At 39.4% G+C, this 18093-nt stretch overlaps 1 protein-coding gene across 1 annotated transcript; it reads right to left on the bottom strand.

Annotated features, from left to right (window-relative positions):
* Window positions 1-410: 410 nt before the first annotated feature.
* Window positions 411-4382, bottom strand: LOC115667013 (patatin-like protein 1). The gene is made up of 6 exons (XM_030588648.2): window positions 4245-4382; window positions 3849-4030; window positions 3472-3658; window positions 2333-2494; window positions 700-1005; window positions 411-590 (listed from the first exon to the last, which is right to left on the bottom strand). The coding sequence occupies exons 1-6, from the start codon at window positions 4380-4382 to the stop codon at window positions 411-413; spliced, it is 1155 nt and encodes a 384-aa protein (XP_030444508.2).
* Window positions 4383-18093: the final 13711 nt, after the last annotated feature.

Raw genomic sequence — 18093 nt, 5'->3', positions numbered from 1 at the left:
ACAACATGAATCTTAGAACAAGCGAACAGTTTAGTTCACCCTTATTAGGCACATCATTAGGAGTTTGAACCCTAGCTATCCACACAAAGACAATGTAGATTGTAGCCCTTTTATTTGCAAACACACAGGGCTATTCTTGTTCCATTTCAACAACACATGATTTTTATCATCAATTCACATGTTGATATTGCGAGGGTATGATTGAGCGAACTATGCCCCATTCAGGTTATGCAGGCAACTCGACTTGCGGAGTTTCTTCTCGTCGGAGAGTCTCTTCGCGAACCTGGAAGAATGCAGACCAAAATTAATCAGCCTTTCCAATACTAATCAGAAAAATAAACCTCCAATGGCTATAACTTTCCAAAGGATGTTATCGTTCCACTCGCGTTCAATACCGACGCACAAAATGTTTACCTCTTGAGGGCATCCTTGTTGGTGCCGGCATTTTCGATGGGTTCCAAGAGGCCGGTCCCGACATTAACTCGCGAGACTGGCTTCTTCAACAAGTGCTCACCAACTTTCACCAGGCCTTTCAAGTTCTTCTTCGTGGATGTGTCCACCGAAGATAAAGTCCCGCTCAGGGTGTCATCCTATAGCAATCCATTCAATTCTAGTTGCATTAGTTGGTACCAAGTGTAGATCAATATAAATCACAGCAGCAAGAATTCACAAAGACGGCCAAGTTAGCGAAGATCTTACGTTGATGCGGAGGTAATTTTCCTTGGACTCCCAGGCCCTGAAGACCACGCAGTTGTGGTAATCGACAATGTCGGCACTCCCTTGAGAGTAGACGTCGATCAAAGGGCTCGAGCCATCCTTAACCAGCCAGGAGAGCAACCCCCACTTTGCAGCCTTCTTGGCATCGAACTTGAGCCCCGATATGTGCGAGCCTGTCCCCAGTGAAATCACCAGCAGTCGAGTGTAGTTCATGGGCAGTTTGATGTCGATGAAATCTGGGTCTTCGTTCAAGATCTGCTTGCTCACTTCGCTGATGGCGATCAATGTCTGAAAAGAGGGAAAATAACGTTTGCGATATTCCAACATCTTGAAATAGAATGAAGTACTAGGTTTGACACTCATATCACGTGTCGTTAACTAGATGTCATGAGATTTTTCAAGTAAAAGCAAAAACCAGATGTTTATAGCCGCGTCATGTGTCGTCAACTTAAATCGACATGAAGTAATTTTCCAGTCAATTTCACTGGTGCTTAATATGAGCATTTTTTAATTTGGTCCTCTAAAGATTGAGGGTCTGTACTCTTAATTGATCCAATTTGTCGTCCCAACGCTTTTAATTTTTCTATAAAGGGTTGATCTCAGCTAATATCTGTAACACATAATAATTTTTATATGCCAAAAGCGGTTCTTTGTAGGACGTTCTTGAAATACAGTCCTCGTGTGTCAAACCTTAATAATACGAAAAAAGAACCTTTTTATTGTGTTACTTTGCGGTATCCAAAACTTCCATTCAGTTAATCCCGTTGAATGTATGCAAATTCCCCCCTTTCAACATGCATCGTGTAAGGCTTCATTCACGCAAATTATGGCAATGACTCCGTAACGTTACCTGGGGAAAGAGACAGACTTGATTCGAATACAAAGTACAAGGTTCTCAAATCAAGTGCGCAGTTGACCAGAACTTATATGAGACTTCTTTTGCAACAACGAAAAAAAAAAAAAAACAACAGAGAATATAACAAATCACCAAGTTGGACGTGGCTTGCCGTCAGGTAGCCTGTCATCAACTTTTCGTAGGTCTCACACCTTAACAAAACATCCCATTGTTGGGACCACAGATGAACATAGGATTGTGATTCGACGCAGAATTGTCGCAGCCGAATAATCTAGATCGCATTCAATTATTTATTCATTTAAAAAATCATATGTGGTTGCTTATACCACGTCGACTCCATATTTCCAATCTATGAAGGCCTCGGATATTGTGACGTGAGGTTGATTTAATAACTAAGGATTGAACTTACTTGTCTAGATTAGGTACATGTTTAACTCTTCATCCTATTAAGTATAATTCATGTTTCGGCCATTTATCTTGTGCCTTGGTTCATATTTCACGAACCAGACGAATTGACGGGTATTTCTCGGGTCAAGGTTGCCTTACTTAAAGTGAAATTCCTCGTTGCAAAAGAAGAAGATATAGTAAAGGAGCTCCGTATTAGAACCCGGTGATCCTATTTTAGCCGTATTATTTTGTCTTGACGGTCTTTGATATCAAATAGGCTCTATTAATTTATGATCGTATATATATACCTTTTATTATGTGTACATGTATGTATGTAAGTTATGATCATGTGTGTTCATTAGACATACGTACCGGATTGTTGGCAACCATACCACCATCAATCAGATTAAACTCATGGGCTCGTCCATCTTCACCTTCCGTCTTGAAGTAATGGGCGGGGAAGTACGTCGGAGCAGCGGATGTGCCGATGCATATGTCAGCTACTTGAGCGTCCAAGCATGAGTTTTTCGACACCTACATGAGATACAAATCAATTAAAGAAAACACCTTCTGTGATTAGCGTATATGCGTATAGTTTTCCTCTATTAGGACTAGGTAATTGATCATAATTGTCTTTGTCAATTTTGCATTATCAATAATCCATTTTTCAATTGGAAATCAGTAGTTGCAAGAAAAGTCTGATTCCATCACATCCTTTTGCACTCCAAAACTTCTACGCGAGGCTATAATAAATTGAAAATTTCATAACATGTGTGCGCTCACACGGGGTAGTTTCAAAATGAATAAGGGATTGATATAGATCGAATTCAACAATTGGCATTAATTCAAGTAATGTGCGATCAGATCATGTCTCACTCAATTGGTCATATACACAATAAAGCTAATGCGTCATCCCAATAAATAAAAAAGGGTTTTGTTAGCATAATAGTCTTTGGGCCACTGTGAGAGTAACAGCACGTTATGAGTCACAAATTCTTAAAAGAGTGGACTCTCACAATAATTTATAATTATTTGTTATTTATTTGTTTGTGGTCCAAACATGTTGTTAATCTCACAATAAATTAAGGATTGTCACTTAATAATTCTTTAAAAGGGCTTTGCTAACATTTTCGGCCACTATGAGAATAACAGCATGTTGTGAGCCACAAATTTTTGAAAAAGTGGACCCTACAATAAATTAAAGACTGTCGCTTAATCATTTCTTAAAAACAATCGTGAAGTTACATAGAGGATGTTATTAGATAAACAGTAATTGGGTTATATATTTTCATCGATCTCTAATTGGAGGAAGTTATCTCTGAATTGTCCATCTACACGTAAATCTAACTAAAATATGGATACGGTCGATGTCTATGTTTGCAACTCTCGTCGGTCAAAAGCCCCGTAACATTCTCCAAACTTAAATGGAGGAAAACATGACCCGTACGACTTATACCAATCTACAACTGCACTAGCTTCAAGAAAAGAAAGAAAAACACACAGGAACTCACCTCATATGAAGAAAATAAAACTGGTTGAAGCTGTTTGATATCGAAAGTCGGGATAACCAAGCTGGTAAGGGTCTCGTGCAATCTCTTGCTTCCAAGAAACCTCCTTATTAATTTGTGAAGATAAACTCCATCGTACTTGGGCCCCCACAGAGATTTCATCGTGTTCAAGACCGAACCCAGACTCCCGCTTTTTTTTTTTTTTATGGAAGAAGTAGCGGGAGCAAGCAGAAAAGAAATGGAATGAAGACTCAAATCAAATATATTATAAATGACGAGAGAAAAAGCAAAAGAAAATCATCAGTGAGCTTAAACATCAATAAAACGAAGTTCAATAACTCAAATTTAGCGACATGAGAGGTATGTCGATGATCGATTACCATCCTTGAGGGAATATTTTAGGACAATGCTTCAAGTAAAATGGGACTATCTCTTTCGCAGCGAAGAGAGGACGTTTGTCAGCATTGGGTGCAGCCAACATGGCAGCGATGAGAGCTCCTGTGCTTGTTCCTGCTATCACATCGAAATAATCTGCAAGCCTCGCACCTTCACCATCGAGCTCCTGCACCCAAAAAACTCAATAACTTCTGGATTGATGTCCCCTCAAGGGATGGTGTGGACACCGGCAATGCCCCGTGTTTAGAATAAAAAAAAAAGGCTTCTCAAAAGCTGCTTCGACTCAAACCCTAAGCAGGGGGTATGTTTTCTTGATCATCGTAGCACACAAATGTAACTCTTGCGTCCACTTTGTTCGTGTGGTTTGTTCATGTTAATACCTGAAGTTGGGCTTCGAGGTAATCGAGAATGACCCCTGGAATGATTCCTCGGACTCCTCCACCGTCAATGCTAAGGATTGTGATGAGTTCTCCATACCTCGGAGGCTGAATCTTCAACGACGAAGCTTGTCTCTCCATTTCTTTTACTGTGAATGCAAGAATTGAGAGAGAGAGAGAGAGAGATATGAATGAAAGTATGATATCTCCATCGTTGTGAAGCTCATAAATACAAATAGAGGGATGCTACTAATTACTTGCTAGACTAAACATGTGTACGTAGTGGTTCAATCTGGGCAATCATCAAAATCAAATATAAAAATGCTGAATATAAACATAGATACATCTGGCCGCGTGGTTTTTGTTCAGCTCTTGCTTAGTCAATTTGAGCGTTCCTCTTAAGTGAGCACGAAAGAGGGATTACGACTGAGTCGCTTGTCTAAACTGACAGGGTCTTTTCATAGGCAAAAAGGGGTTGGTCCATGAAGGCAAAGTTCATTACTTGTTACATATTTTGGAGTGTTCGTGAGGCAAAGAGAGATAATGGGAAGGTGGAAGGAACACTACAAAAAAACATGTTTTTTCCGACGAAATTTCCAACGAAATATTTGGAAAAATTCGTTGGAAAACAAATTTCCAACGAATTTTCCAACGAAAAAAAATTCGTTGGTAATAAGTCGTCGGAAATTTTTCCAACGAAAAATTTCAATTTTCGTTGGAAATTTGCGATAAATTTTTTTTCGTTGGAAAATTCGTTGGAAAACTCGTGGCTAAATTCGTTGAAAACGAATTTTTTTTTCCGACGAATTTTTTTCGTTGGAAATTACAAATTTTTTTTTGGTCGAGTTAAAAATCGTGGAAATTTTTTTTCCATCGAAAAAGAATTTTTTTTTGGTCAAAATTTTTTTTTTGATCGAAAAATAGCCCTCGCCGCCGGCGAGGGCTAGCCTCGTCGCCGGCGAGGGCCCGCCTCGTCGCCGGCGAGGGCCCACCTCATCGCCGGCGAGGGCAAGCCTCGTCGTCGGCGAGGGCCGAGCTCGCCCAGATCTGGGCGAGCTCGAGCTCGGTGGCCATGGCGAGCTCGGCCCTCGCCATGGCCGAAGATGAAGAAGAAGAAGCAGCAGCAGCAGCAGGGGCGGGAGCAAGCTTCGGGGCCGCCGCCCGTCAAGTCCGTCGTCGTCTCCTAGCCTCACCAGCCATGGCGAGGGCCGAGCTCGCCATGGCCGGCGAGCTCGAGCTCGCCCAAATCCGGGCGAGCTCGGCCCTCGCCGGCGACGAGGCTTGGTGGCGTCAGGGGCGTCGGGGCCGTCGGGGGCGTCGGAGGCTTGGTGTCCATGGCGCCGGAGCCGGAGGAGGAGGGGGGCGGTGGGGGAGGCGGAGGGGGAGACGGAGAGAGAAGGTGAAGGCGAAGGAGAGAGAGAGAGAGAGTGAATGTGGAAATTGAAAGTTGTGGGAATAACGAGCGCGAAAATAAGGAACAAGTAGGGTTTTCGTTGCAAAATTCGTGGGAAATTTCCCACGAATTTTGCAACGAAAATTGTACACACTAAAATAATTGCCCGGAAAATTGAAATTGTTGGAAAATTCGTTGGAAATTTCCAACGAATTTTCCAACGAAAATTATACACACCGAAGTAATTGCCCGGAAAATTGAAATTCGTTGGAAAATTCATTGGAAATTTTCAACGAATTTTCCAACGAATATAAAAATACCGAATCTAGGGTTTTTTTGGAATTCGTTGGAAAATTCGTTGGAAATTTCCAACGAATTTTCCAACGAATATAAAAAATGCCGAACAAGAACTGGTTTTTTTGTAATTCGTTGGAAATTTCCAACGAAAAAAAATTCGTTGGAAATTTCCAACGAATTTTCCAACGAAAATTGTAAACACTGAAATAATGGCTCGGAAAATGGAAATTCGTTGGAAAATTCGTTGGAAATTTCCAACGAATTTTCCAACGAATATAAAAAATGCCGAACAATACCGGGTTTTTTTGAATTTGTCGCAAAATTTGTTGAAAATTTCCAACGAATTTTTTTTCGTTGGAAATTTCCAACGAACTTTGCGACGAAAATTTTTTCGTTGGAAATTTCCAACGAAATTTGTGACGAAAAATTTTTCGTTGGAAATTTCCAACGAATTTTGAGACGAAAAATTTTTTGTTGGAAATTTCCAACGAATTTTACTTTTCGTTGGAAAATTTGTCGCAAATTTGCAACGAAAATTTTTTCGTCGCAAATTTTCGTGGCAAAAATCCAGTTTTTTTGTAGTGGAAGGTTGGTTTCTGATCATTCACGAGAGGAAAAATGATGCACGTGCGAGAGGTGCTTATTCAACTTTTGAGTGGTTATTAGAGACCTAGACAACACGGCATGACTTTTAATTGATTGAGGATTTTAATTTCTCAAAATGGAATAGACCGAATTGACGCTAGAGAAAGTGTAGAGAAATTGAAGACAACGCAAGTGAGAACTTAAATGGATAGGTCGCTCGCCACTCATAAGTAATTAACCTAGGAGATAAGAGCAATACTCGCCACCTATAGGAATTCACCTAAGGGATAAGAGCAATACTCGCCACCCGTATAAATTCACCTAAGGGATAAGAGTAATTAAAAGAAGAAATCCTTCTTGTTCTCAAGCCAAAGGCTCAATTAGTTTTAAATAAAAATAAGTCTTGCTGTGTTATTCATCATAGCACGCTTATAAAGAGCATGGAACAACCCTCCAAGCTTGAATAATTACTAAGACTCATTGGAAAAACAAAAGACTCATAGGAAAGACAAACAATATTTACTAGAAAACAACCATAAATAAATAAGGACTCTAGAAACTTGAACGATATTAACTAGATCTAGAAAATATATGAGAATTATATGTAACCAATTGAGGGTCTCCATGATTTTACCATTTTCAAAGTGGATAAATGAATGGCCATTATGTTTTTTGAAGGAACCGAACAGCCTTCGGTTCACTGTGATCGATGAGTCGACTTGGTGTTGACAATATCGACAAGAGTTGACTTGGTGCCGATAATATCAGTAAGAGTTGACTTGGAATCGACAACTCGTCGACAACTTGACGTCTTCAAAGAATGCTCCGACACCAGACTCTTCTACTGCACGTAAACTCATCCTTGAGTTTTTCTTAGTCTTTGTCATCATGGTAGAGAGAAAGATCCGCAACAATGAACATTGCAGAAACAGCATACTCACCAGGAAGTTCAATTTTGTAGGCGTTATCACCAATTCTTTGCAGCACCTTGAAAGGACCATCAGCCCTAGGCTTTAGCTTTCCATGACAACCCCGAGGAAATCTTTCCTTTCTAAGATGTAGCAAGACCAAATCTCCTTCCTTAAAAACTGTAGGCTTTTGTTGCTTGTTGGCTCTCGCTTGATACTTTGCATTGTGCTTTATTATCCTTTTCCGAATTTGCTCATGAAGTTTCTGTAGATAGTTGGCATGTTCCTCATCATCTCCACTAAAATGACAAGAGATGATAAGTGGAGCTAGGTCCATAGGACTAATAGGATTTTTACCATACACAATCTCGAAAGGACTCTTCCCAGTTGTTTGGCTTGAAGACCGGTTGTAAGCAAATTCATCTTGAGCCAAAGTAAGGTCCCATTGACGTAGGTTACTTCCAATTAAGCTCCTTAAAAGATTTCCCAAACTCCGATTAACAACTTCAGTTTGCCCATCGGTTTGGGGATGATGAGAAGAGGTAAATTGAAGTGTGGTGCCTAGGTTCTTCCAAAGTGTTCGCAAAAAATGACTAATAAATTTTGAGTCTCGATCAAATGTCATCGTCTTCGGAATATCATGTAGTTTCATGATCTCTTGAAAATAAAGATTTTCCACAAGAGTAACATCTAAGGTCTTGTTACATGGTGCAAAATGCTCCATTTTTGAGAACCGATCAACGACCACCATGATTGAGTCTTTACCCATTTTAAGCATTCAGTGATAGGAGAAATAATAGTGCTGAAATGCTTGATAAAGCGACGATAAAATGAGGCCAAACCATGGAAACTCCGAATGTCATGTATAGATGTCGGAACGGGCCAGATAATAATTGCTTCCACCTTGCTAGGATCCATTTTGATGCCATCTTCAGAGACAATATAACCTAGAAAGATAAGGCTATCGGTAAAGAAGTAACACTTCTTCAAGTTGGCATATAACTTTTGCTCCCGAAGAACCTTGAAAACTTGGCGAAAATGCTTCAAGTGTTGTTCTTGAGTAGAACTATAAACAAGAATGTCATCAAAATAAACAACAACAAAGTTGCCAATAAATGGTTTGAAGACATGATTCATGAGGCACATAAATGTACTAGGAGCGTTAGAGAGACCGAATGGCATGACCATCCATTCATAGAGGCCATCTCTTGTTTTGAAGGCAGTTTTCCACTCATTTCCGGTGCACATTCGAATTTGATGATATCCACTTCGAAGATCAACCTTGGAAAAGATAGTTGTGCCATGGAGTTGATCGAGAAGATCATTGAGTCGAGGAATGGGAAAGCGGTATTTGATGGTAATCTTATTCACCGCTCTACTATCGATACACATATGCCAAGACCCATCCTTCTTCGGCACGAGAAGAGCAGGGACAACACATAGACTCATGCTTTCTCTCACCATTCCTTTAGCCAAGAGTTCATCCACTTGTTGTTGAAGCTCTTCATGCTCTTTAGGACTCATTTGGTAAGCGTCTTTGTTTGGAATGACGGCTTTCGAAACAAAATCAATGCAATGCTAAATGTCTCTTATAGGCAGAAGACTGGGTGGAATTTCTTCCGGAACAACACCCTTGAATTCTTGGAGAAGAGGTGCCACTTGAGAAGGAACAACATAATGTTCTTCATTCTCTTCTAACACCACAAGAGCATATGCCTCCAAGGAATTTCCCAAAACCTTATCAGCTTCAGATTTAGAGAGTAAATTATTTACCTCCCCATTAGATGGTTTAGGAGTGTTCTCTATTTTGGAAGGACCCAAAGTGATTTTAACTCCATCCTTTTTGAAAGTATAAGTATTTTTGAACCCATCATGCTTAGTCTTTCTATCAAATTGCCAAGGCCTCCCAAGAAGCAAATGGCAAGCATCCATGGGAATAAAATTGCACCATACTTCATCATTATATTTTTTCCCAATGGAGAATTGAACAAGGCATCGTTTATCAACCCTTACCTCATTCCCTTTGTGAAGCCAAGAGAGCTTGTAAGGTTGTGGGTATTTCTCCGTCTTGAGGTGCAATTTATCCACCATTGTTGTAGCCACGACGTTCTTGCAGTTTCCACCATTGATAATAACATCACACACCTTCCCATGAGAAGTACATCTAGCGTGAAAAATGTTGTTGCGAAGCCATGTACTATCTTCACTAGGAGTAGCATTCAAGACCCAACGAAGGATTAGACTCTCTTTGATCTCCATAGATAACTTCTTCACCCTTCTCCGATCCTTCATTGGAACTAGGGAAGTCTTCATGATTGTCTTCTTCACGCTCTTCTTCTACTAGAGAGACAATCTTACAATTTGGGCAATCAAAGGCAATATGTCCAACCCTTGGCACTTGAAACACCGAACAGAGTTAGGGCGCTTTGAACTCGATGCTCCTTCATTCTTAGGAGTGGACTTTGACGGCTATTTTATATTTAGTAGGAATACTCCCACCTATGGAATGGCCCTCCTTGTCCTGATATCGAGAGCTACTACCATGAGCTTCTTTAAGTTGCCGTTCCACCTTTAGAGCAAGTTCACAAACATTATTATAAGTCCCGTTAGGTTGAAGTTAGACAACATTACCGATTTCTGAGCGAAGTCCACCAAGGTAGAGGGCAACAGTTTGCTCCTCGGGCTAAGAAATATCACAAAGCATCATGAGGTGACCAAACTCCGCTACATATTCTTCCACAGACAGCTCCTTTTGTTTGAGGTTGTGAAGCTGGAGAAAGGTGTCTTGCCACTAGTTCGTCGGTATGAACGTCTTCTTCAATTCTTTCTTCATCTTTTCCCAAGTTACAATATGGCTTCTTCCTTCATGAGCTCTTTGTTTCTTCAAGTGCTCCCACCAAATAGATGCGTGTTTTTTGAGCTTAATGGCGACTAGCTTCACCTTCCGATTAGTTGGTATTTCTTTGTAGTCAAAGATTCTTTCTACCGTGTGTAGCCAATCCATGAATTCTTTCGGTTGCATCTTCCCTTCAAATTCAGGAATTTCAACCTTCACATAGGAATCTTGCGGACTTTCATGGAACCTTTGATATTGACGTCGAGGAAATCCCTTCTCACTCGAAGCATGATTTTGAGCACCAGCGAAAGGGTTAACATCATCTTCATCAGAGAGAGCATCTTCTCAATCGTGACGCAAATCATCACGTTCCAGAAGTTCGAAGCGTTACAAATGCTCCTATAGTTGCTGCACTTGTCTCCTTAAATCATCCACCTCCACGTCTCGTAGGTCTCTTTCTCGAGCTGTAGAAGACTCAACGTTTGGTCCACGTTGATGACAACTAGCCATTGAACCGTGCTCTGATACCAATTTTATACCAGAGAAAGTGTAGAGAAATACAAGGCAATACAAGTGAGAACTTAAATGGATAGGTCGTTCGCCACTTGTAGGTAATTAACCTAGGAGATAATAGCAATACTTGCCACCCGTAGGAATCAACCTAAGGAATAAGACCAAAACAAGAAATCCTTCTTGTTCTCAAGCCAAAGACTCAATTAGTTTTGAATCAAAATAAGTCTTGCTTTGTTATTCATCATAACATGCTTATAAAGAGCATGGAACAACCCTCCAAGCTTGAGTAATTACTAAGACTCTTTGGAAAAACAAAAGGCTCATAGGAAAGACAAACAACATTTACTAGAAAACAACCATAAAATCATAGTGCAAACAACTGGTGAGTGGCAAACCTGAGATACCAAGTTGATACCCTATTACAAATACTTAGAAGGAATGATGGAGGAATTTGAAGAAATAACGTTTGATTATCTTCCAAGAGCTCAGAATCATTTCGCAGATGGTCTTGCAACTTTATCGTCCCTACTACAAGCTGAAGATGGTATAGATGTAAAACCATTGAGAATCGATATTCTTGAACAACTAACTCATTGCATGGTGATTCAAGTAGAGTTTGATAACAAACCGTGGTTTCACGATATCAAGAAGTATCTCCAAACTGGAGAATTTCCTGAAGGAAGCTAACTGGGCGACAGAAAGTTTATAAAGAAGATAGCCACCAAATTCTTCCTCAGCGGTCAAATTCTTTACAAGAAATCATTTGATTCAGTCCTATTAAGATGTGTCGATGCTAAAGAAGCTGAATAGATCATGAAAGAAATCCATGAAGGCGAATATGGGCCACACATGAATGGCCATCTCCTAACTTGAAAGATTATGAGGTTGGGATACTATTGGATGACAATGGAAACGAATTGCATCCAACATGTGAGATGTTGTCATCAATGTCAAGTTTATGGAGACAGAATCAATGCACCGCCGAATGAACTGCATCAAATGTTAGAGCCATGATCATTTTCAATGTGGGGCATCGATATGATTGGTCCAATCAACCCCAAGGCCTCAAATGGGTATCGCTTCATCTTGGTTGCAATTGATTATTTTACCAAGTGGACTGAAGCAAATTCTTACACAAATGTCACTGCCAAGAACATCGCAAGATTCATTAGGTGGGACATCATTGCCAGATATGGAGTTCCAGAAGTAATCATTACTGACAACGGCTCAAATCTAAATAACAAGATTATGGATGATTTGCTTAAATATTTTCACATTCGACATTTGAAGTCGTCCCCATATCGCCCACAAATGAATGGAGCAGTGGAAGCAGCAAACAAGAACATTAAGAAGATATTGTCCAAGACAACTGAGAATTATCGTGATTGGCATGAAAGGTTGCCATATGCTCTAATGGCATATCGAACTTCGATTCGAACATCAACTGGGCAACTCCATTTTCCTTGGTTTATGGGATGGAAGTAGTATTACCCGTTGAAGTGGAAATTCCTTCATTAAGGATATTATCTCAATTGAAGCTTTTAGAAACTAAATAGATTCAGCAAAGATATGAACAACTCAACATAATTGATGAAAAAGGTTAAGGGGTATATGTCATGGACAAGCCTATCAGAAGAGAGTTGCCAAATCCTTTAACCGAAAAGTGAAACAAAGGCATTTTAAGGTAGAAGATTTGATGGTGAAGAAAATCGTTCTCAATAATTCAGATCCCCGCGGGAAATTCACTCCAAATTCTGAAGGTCCATATGTTGTCAAGAAAGTTTTTCCTAGAGGATCATTGATTCTTGTAAATATGATTGGAACAAAATTGGCCCATCCTATAAATGCAGATAGTGTCAAGATATTCTACCCATAAAATGAGATGATTTGGGTCACTTTAGAACATGTGCATATCATGCATATCATGCATTTCATAAACATGTTTGTTCGTTTTGCAGAATGAAGCAAAAGGAATCTAAGATGATCAAAGATCTCCAAAACCACCAACGGAGTTGATGAAAGATAAAAGAAAGTATCGTTCCCATTCTACTTTCCTTGATGTCATCTTTTAATATGTTCTTTCTTTTTGTCAACCCCAGGGAGCTTAAAGACAGGAAGCAACGAAAAATAAATCCCCAGTGGAATCAAAGTGGAAACATATAAGAGAATTGGCGGTAATCGTTCCAATTGTTATTAAGAATTGCTCAAATGAATTTCAACACTTGATTCCTAATTTTGCAGGACCTTCATCAAGTCGAAAAGGAATCTCATCAAAACGATCAAGAATTTGAAAAACAAAAAACAGTTTGGGTTTTAAAGAGTTTACTTTTCTGGAAAGATTGAACTTCTTTTTCCTCAAGCGGGTTGACGTGAAAGCTAAACAAATCAAAATAGATTGTTTCAAAAATCATCTCAAAGAGTTTCAACCAAAAAGGTTTTGAAACATGCATTCTTTGAGCGTGCATTGTGCATCAGAATTCCCTAAAAAGGATAATATGACAAAAGGCTTTCAAAGATTTCAAAGAAAACATTTGGATAAAATCAAATGGAAAGACCTTCAAATGATGAAAGGTAAGCCATATCCAAACACATCCCCTATACACTTGAGTGGAATGAAAGAATGAGTACTAAAAGTGAGAAAAAACCTCATCCTAAGGAGATAGGGGATGTTTGCAATGATTACATGATGAAAAGCAATCGTTTCACTATCCCAAATACATGATTATCCCTTGCAAACCAAATTTGAGCCTACACAGTGGAGAAGTTTTTCAAAACAACCCTGTTAAGAACCACCCCACATTGGGGCAAACTAGGAGGTTTGTGGTCAACATTTATGGAGAAAAGGATCAAGAAAGATTTTATTATATACACTTGCATTAATCTTTCTGTGATAACTTCAGCCGAAGTCATATGGAAGCTCGCAACATCCCAAGAGGAAGAAGAGCATTTCATTACTTATCCCCAAATACAATACCTTTTGCAAAACCCAATTGAGCTTGAATATTCATTTTAGAACCCTAAATTGGTGATCATCTCTTCACACTGGAGCATGAGCATATGATCCACTTTGGATAAATAATAAACAAAAAGCATAACACAGAGTCCTTAGAACTCAAAAAGGTCAGAAGCCAAAAGGTTTAGAAAATGCAAAAGAGTCAGGGGCATGAAAAAGCAATGTGCTTGATAAAAGCAAGGCCAAATGCCCAAGAAAATGAAGAAAAGAAAAGGAGAGTTCCAAAGAAAGCTCAAAATGATAAAAAGTCATAACAAAGCAAAGCACAAATTTTGAGAGATCAAAGATCACAACAACCAAGTATGATAAAAAAAAAGAGAAAAAAGATCATAATGAGTATTTAGAGGACTGTTGTGGTCATGAAAGAGAAAAAGATCCCTAGTAGGACAAGAGAAAAGGGGTGGTGATGCCAAGAAGATCACTAATTTCACAAAAATTCTGAATTCAAAAACAAATGAGCATTTTGAGTCTACCCAATACCAATATTACAATCTCTCCCCAAAGACTTTTCAGATTGGGATGTTGAAAGTGAAAACATGACTTTATGACAAGAAGTTATCGCTCAAAGGAGTGTATACAATAATGTCTTTTTTTGTCCTCGAGGTTCTTAACTTGTAGACCCGAAGTGAGTTGAAAAAAAATATGATGAAATTCTTTTCTTGGCCTCAAAATGTCTATCCTTTGAATAGCCATTGACCAAGCCTACATTTCAATCCTTTGAAAGACCTTATCGGATCAATCGGATTGTATACATTACGAACATCTCTGAGTACTTGAAAATCAGTTAAGAGAGATGAATTGAGGGTCTCAAGATGATTTCCATTTCAATTAGTGAAGAAAAGACTAGGTTTATAGATTGAGATAAATCCTTTCTAATGAAGGTCTTCCAAATGATTGTCTCAAGCATTTCTTGAAAGATTGCAAGCAATTTGCTCAAATACTTCCTTAAAAAGGAAATTTGATTGTCTAAATGCATTGGCACAAACAATGCATGTTTCCAAATCAAAGTTTCAAATAGTTTTTGGTCAACTTAAAACCAAATTTTCAAGCAGTTTGTGGTAAACTTAAAACCACATTTCAAATCATTTTTGGTCAACTTAAAATCAAATTTTCAAGCAGTTTGTGATAAACTTAAAACCACATTTCAAATAGTTTTTGATCAACTTAAAGCCAAGTTTTCAAACAGTTGGTGGTAAACTTAAAACCACGTTTTAATAGTTTTTGGTTAACTAAAAACCATACAAAGGTTAGTGAAACCTTAAAACCGCATGATTCATGGTTAATCTAAAACTACAAGGTACTAATTGTTCGAGTTCTTTTCAAGTCTTGCCGGCAAGGAGTCACCAGGCAAATCATCAAATCCTCGGGCGAGGAGCCCCAGGTACTAATTATTTGAAGCCTTACTCAAGTTTTGCTGGCGAGGAGTCACCAGGCAAATCATCAAATCCTCGGGCGAGGAGTCCCAGGTAGTCATTGTTTGAAGCCTTTTCAAGTCCCACTGGCGAGGAGTCACTAACCAAATCTTTTTAAGTCCTATTAGTGATGAGTCACTAGGCAAATCTTTTAAGTCCTACTAGCGAGGAGTCACTAGACAAGCCTTTTCAAGTCCTACTGGCAAGAAGTCACTAGGCAAATCTTTTCAAGTCCTACTGGCGAGGAGTCACTAGGCACATCCTTCTAAGTCCTACTAGCGAGGAGCCACTAGGCAATTTTTCAAGTCTTATTGGCGAGAATTCACTAGGTAAATCTTTTCAAGTCCTACTAGTGAGGAGCCACTAGACAAATTTTCAAGTCCAACTGGCAAGGAGCCATTAGGAAAATTACTAAGTCCTACTAGCGAGGAGCCGCTAGGCAAATTATTAAGTCTTACTGGCGAGAAGCCACTAGGCAAACCATTAAATCCTCAAGCGATGAGCTTCAGGTACTCATGATTCGTGGACATGTCCTTAAACCACGAGATCAGAATTCAAGTCATCATAATCATCACCATCATCAATTCACACTCTGGAGATAATCAATAAGGAAACGCTCGTAAATAGATAAGTTTCTCCTTCTCTCAATCATTAACAACTTCTTAGATGCATTCAAAAGAGAAAAATTTGGGTTGGATCATGAATTTCAAGCAAGATTCCTAATCAGTTGTTGTGAAATTTCCATTTGTTTTATTTGTAGAGTCTATTAAAAGCTCATGTGTCACATTGTCTTTGAGATCAACCTTTAACGAGCTCAATCTCAAATAGGAGCAGTTGTTGACACCTAATTTTTAGCTCATTTTTTTAATTTTTTCAAAAATCACAAAATTAGGATTAGGAACCTTGGCCAAGCTTAGGAACCTATTTCTAAACCAAAAATAATTTTTTTTTAGAATTTTCCTGAATTTTTCCTTAATTTCTTTTAGTCAAAATAATAGAGAAAATCAAGAAAAATAGCAAATGGAATCCAAAAATTCCATAAAAATAGTCATTAGTCTTCTTTTGAATCCAATTTCATCAATATAGCATCAATTTTAGAAAATTTCAATTGGGAATGGACTAAAATAAGCCCAAATTGAATCAAAAATTCAATTTAGTCATTTCTAGGCTAAAGTGTGTTCACAACAAATGATTTTGGAACCTTGAATTACATAATGTTCCATCCAATTGCACAATTTACCAAAGAAATCGAAAAGCCCCAAAATTCTATTGAAAATGAGGGATTTTAAGCCCAAATTGGGGATCATGATCAATTTGAAATTGTCGAACCTTGAGATCATCATTTCTAGGGTTAATCAGTCATGGGTAATCCAATTTTGGCTTCAATTTTTCCCAATCAAATCGTCTAGATGTTAAATTGAACAAAAACCCTAATGATCCGAATTTACAATTTGAGAATTTTGGGTTTAATTGTGACAAAAATTGGGGAAAATCTCATATTTGGGTGCAAAATGTGATGGGGAATCCAATTTTGGGGTTGAAATCGGAAAATAGAGTCAAAATTGGGTCGAATTTACAAATTTAGACGCACCCGGGTCTGCCGGGTCGGTCAGATCGACCCGACCCGACCCGTCCCGGGTCGGCCTCCTTCTTCATCCAACTCACCTAGAACACTTTAAACCCAGAAAAAATATCTCCGGCCCCGCCTCTTCACCGCCTTACCCAGATCGATTAAGCACGTGTTAAACTCCGATTCCAACTGGAGAATCTCCAACTGGCATCAGAGATTTGATCTAATAGACTCGAAGGCCAATGATAACAAACTTTGGGCGGGAAATCGAGCTAAAAAAAGGAGGAAAACACATTATCCGACACACAGAAGACGTTCGATGATATTCCTAAGAGAAGAGAGAGATATAAATAGAGAAAGAGTGTGAAATCTAGAGAGAGAGAGAGGGGAGTAGAGATTCCCAGATCGAGTGATCGGCGCCGGTCGATTGAAAGGCGCCGGCGAATCGATCGTCCAGGGAGGATCTTCTCCTCGGGTGACTAGTGAAAATCTCTGAAAGTCGTGCTCGGCCAGTGTGTCCAGAACCCTTCCGACGAAGCTGAGACCACCAGTTGGAAGTTCGAGTGTCGAAGAACAGCTCCACAGGCACCGACTAGTCCAGGAACTCCAATTTGACCACATTCGAAGAAGGTAAAATTCTCTACTCGCCATGGTTTTCCAAATTCGAAAAATGATGAACTTAAGTTCAATCTTGCTGATCATGTGTTTTCTTTTGCAAATCTGAGTTTGTTGACGTCTAGAATGAGTCTCTGATCATGTTTTGTTGCTTGATTGCATCATAAATTGATGAAAATGCATTAACCAAGTCAATTCACCATTGAAACCCCCTTGCCGGAGCTTGGAGATCTTCGCTGGAGCACCTCCCTTGTTCATAGGCCACACAAGTTAGTTAATCCTTACCTTGATTGATGATTTGATGTTGATTTGGATCAGTTTAGACGGCTATGGCGATTAGCATAAGGATTTGAAGCTCGGAGAAGCTTGTTTAGGTCAATATTGACTTAGGGTTTTTGAATCGGTTTTCACCGGCCGAAAGTAGTCCGGCGGTGTAATGGTTAGGTTAGATCAAAAGTAGGTGATAAGAACTTTACTCGGAACTAAATGGAATGGCAAAACACTCACCGGAAGGTTTTCGGCGGTAAGCTCAAATCGGCGGCCTTGAGAACATTGAATCCAGAATCACGCCCACCATCTATTCGGGGAAATGCCTCGAAGAACAGGGGGCCAAATGGCGCCGTTTGGCGACGTGCCTGTCGGATCACCTGCCAGCACCAGTGATGTCCCATTCGGTTCGATCGAATCGAATTGAATCGGCCGGCCCGGTT

The sequence above is a fragment of the Syzygium oleosum genome, unplaced genomic scaffold (genome assembly GCF_021117445.2).
Source record: "Syzygium oleosum isolate NSW1041296 unplaced genomic scaffold, Sole_v2.1 Sole_v2.08, whole genome shotgun sequence".
NCBI lineage: Eukaryota > Viridiplantae > Streptophyta > Magnoliopsida > Myrtales > Myrtaceae > Syzygium > Syzygium oleosum.
Note: the sequence above shows the minus strand (reverse complement) of the source record. Positions and strands in the feature narration are given on the sequence as shown.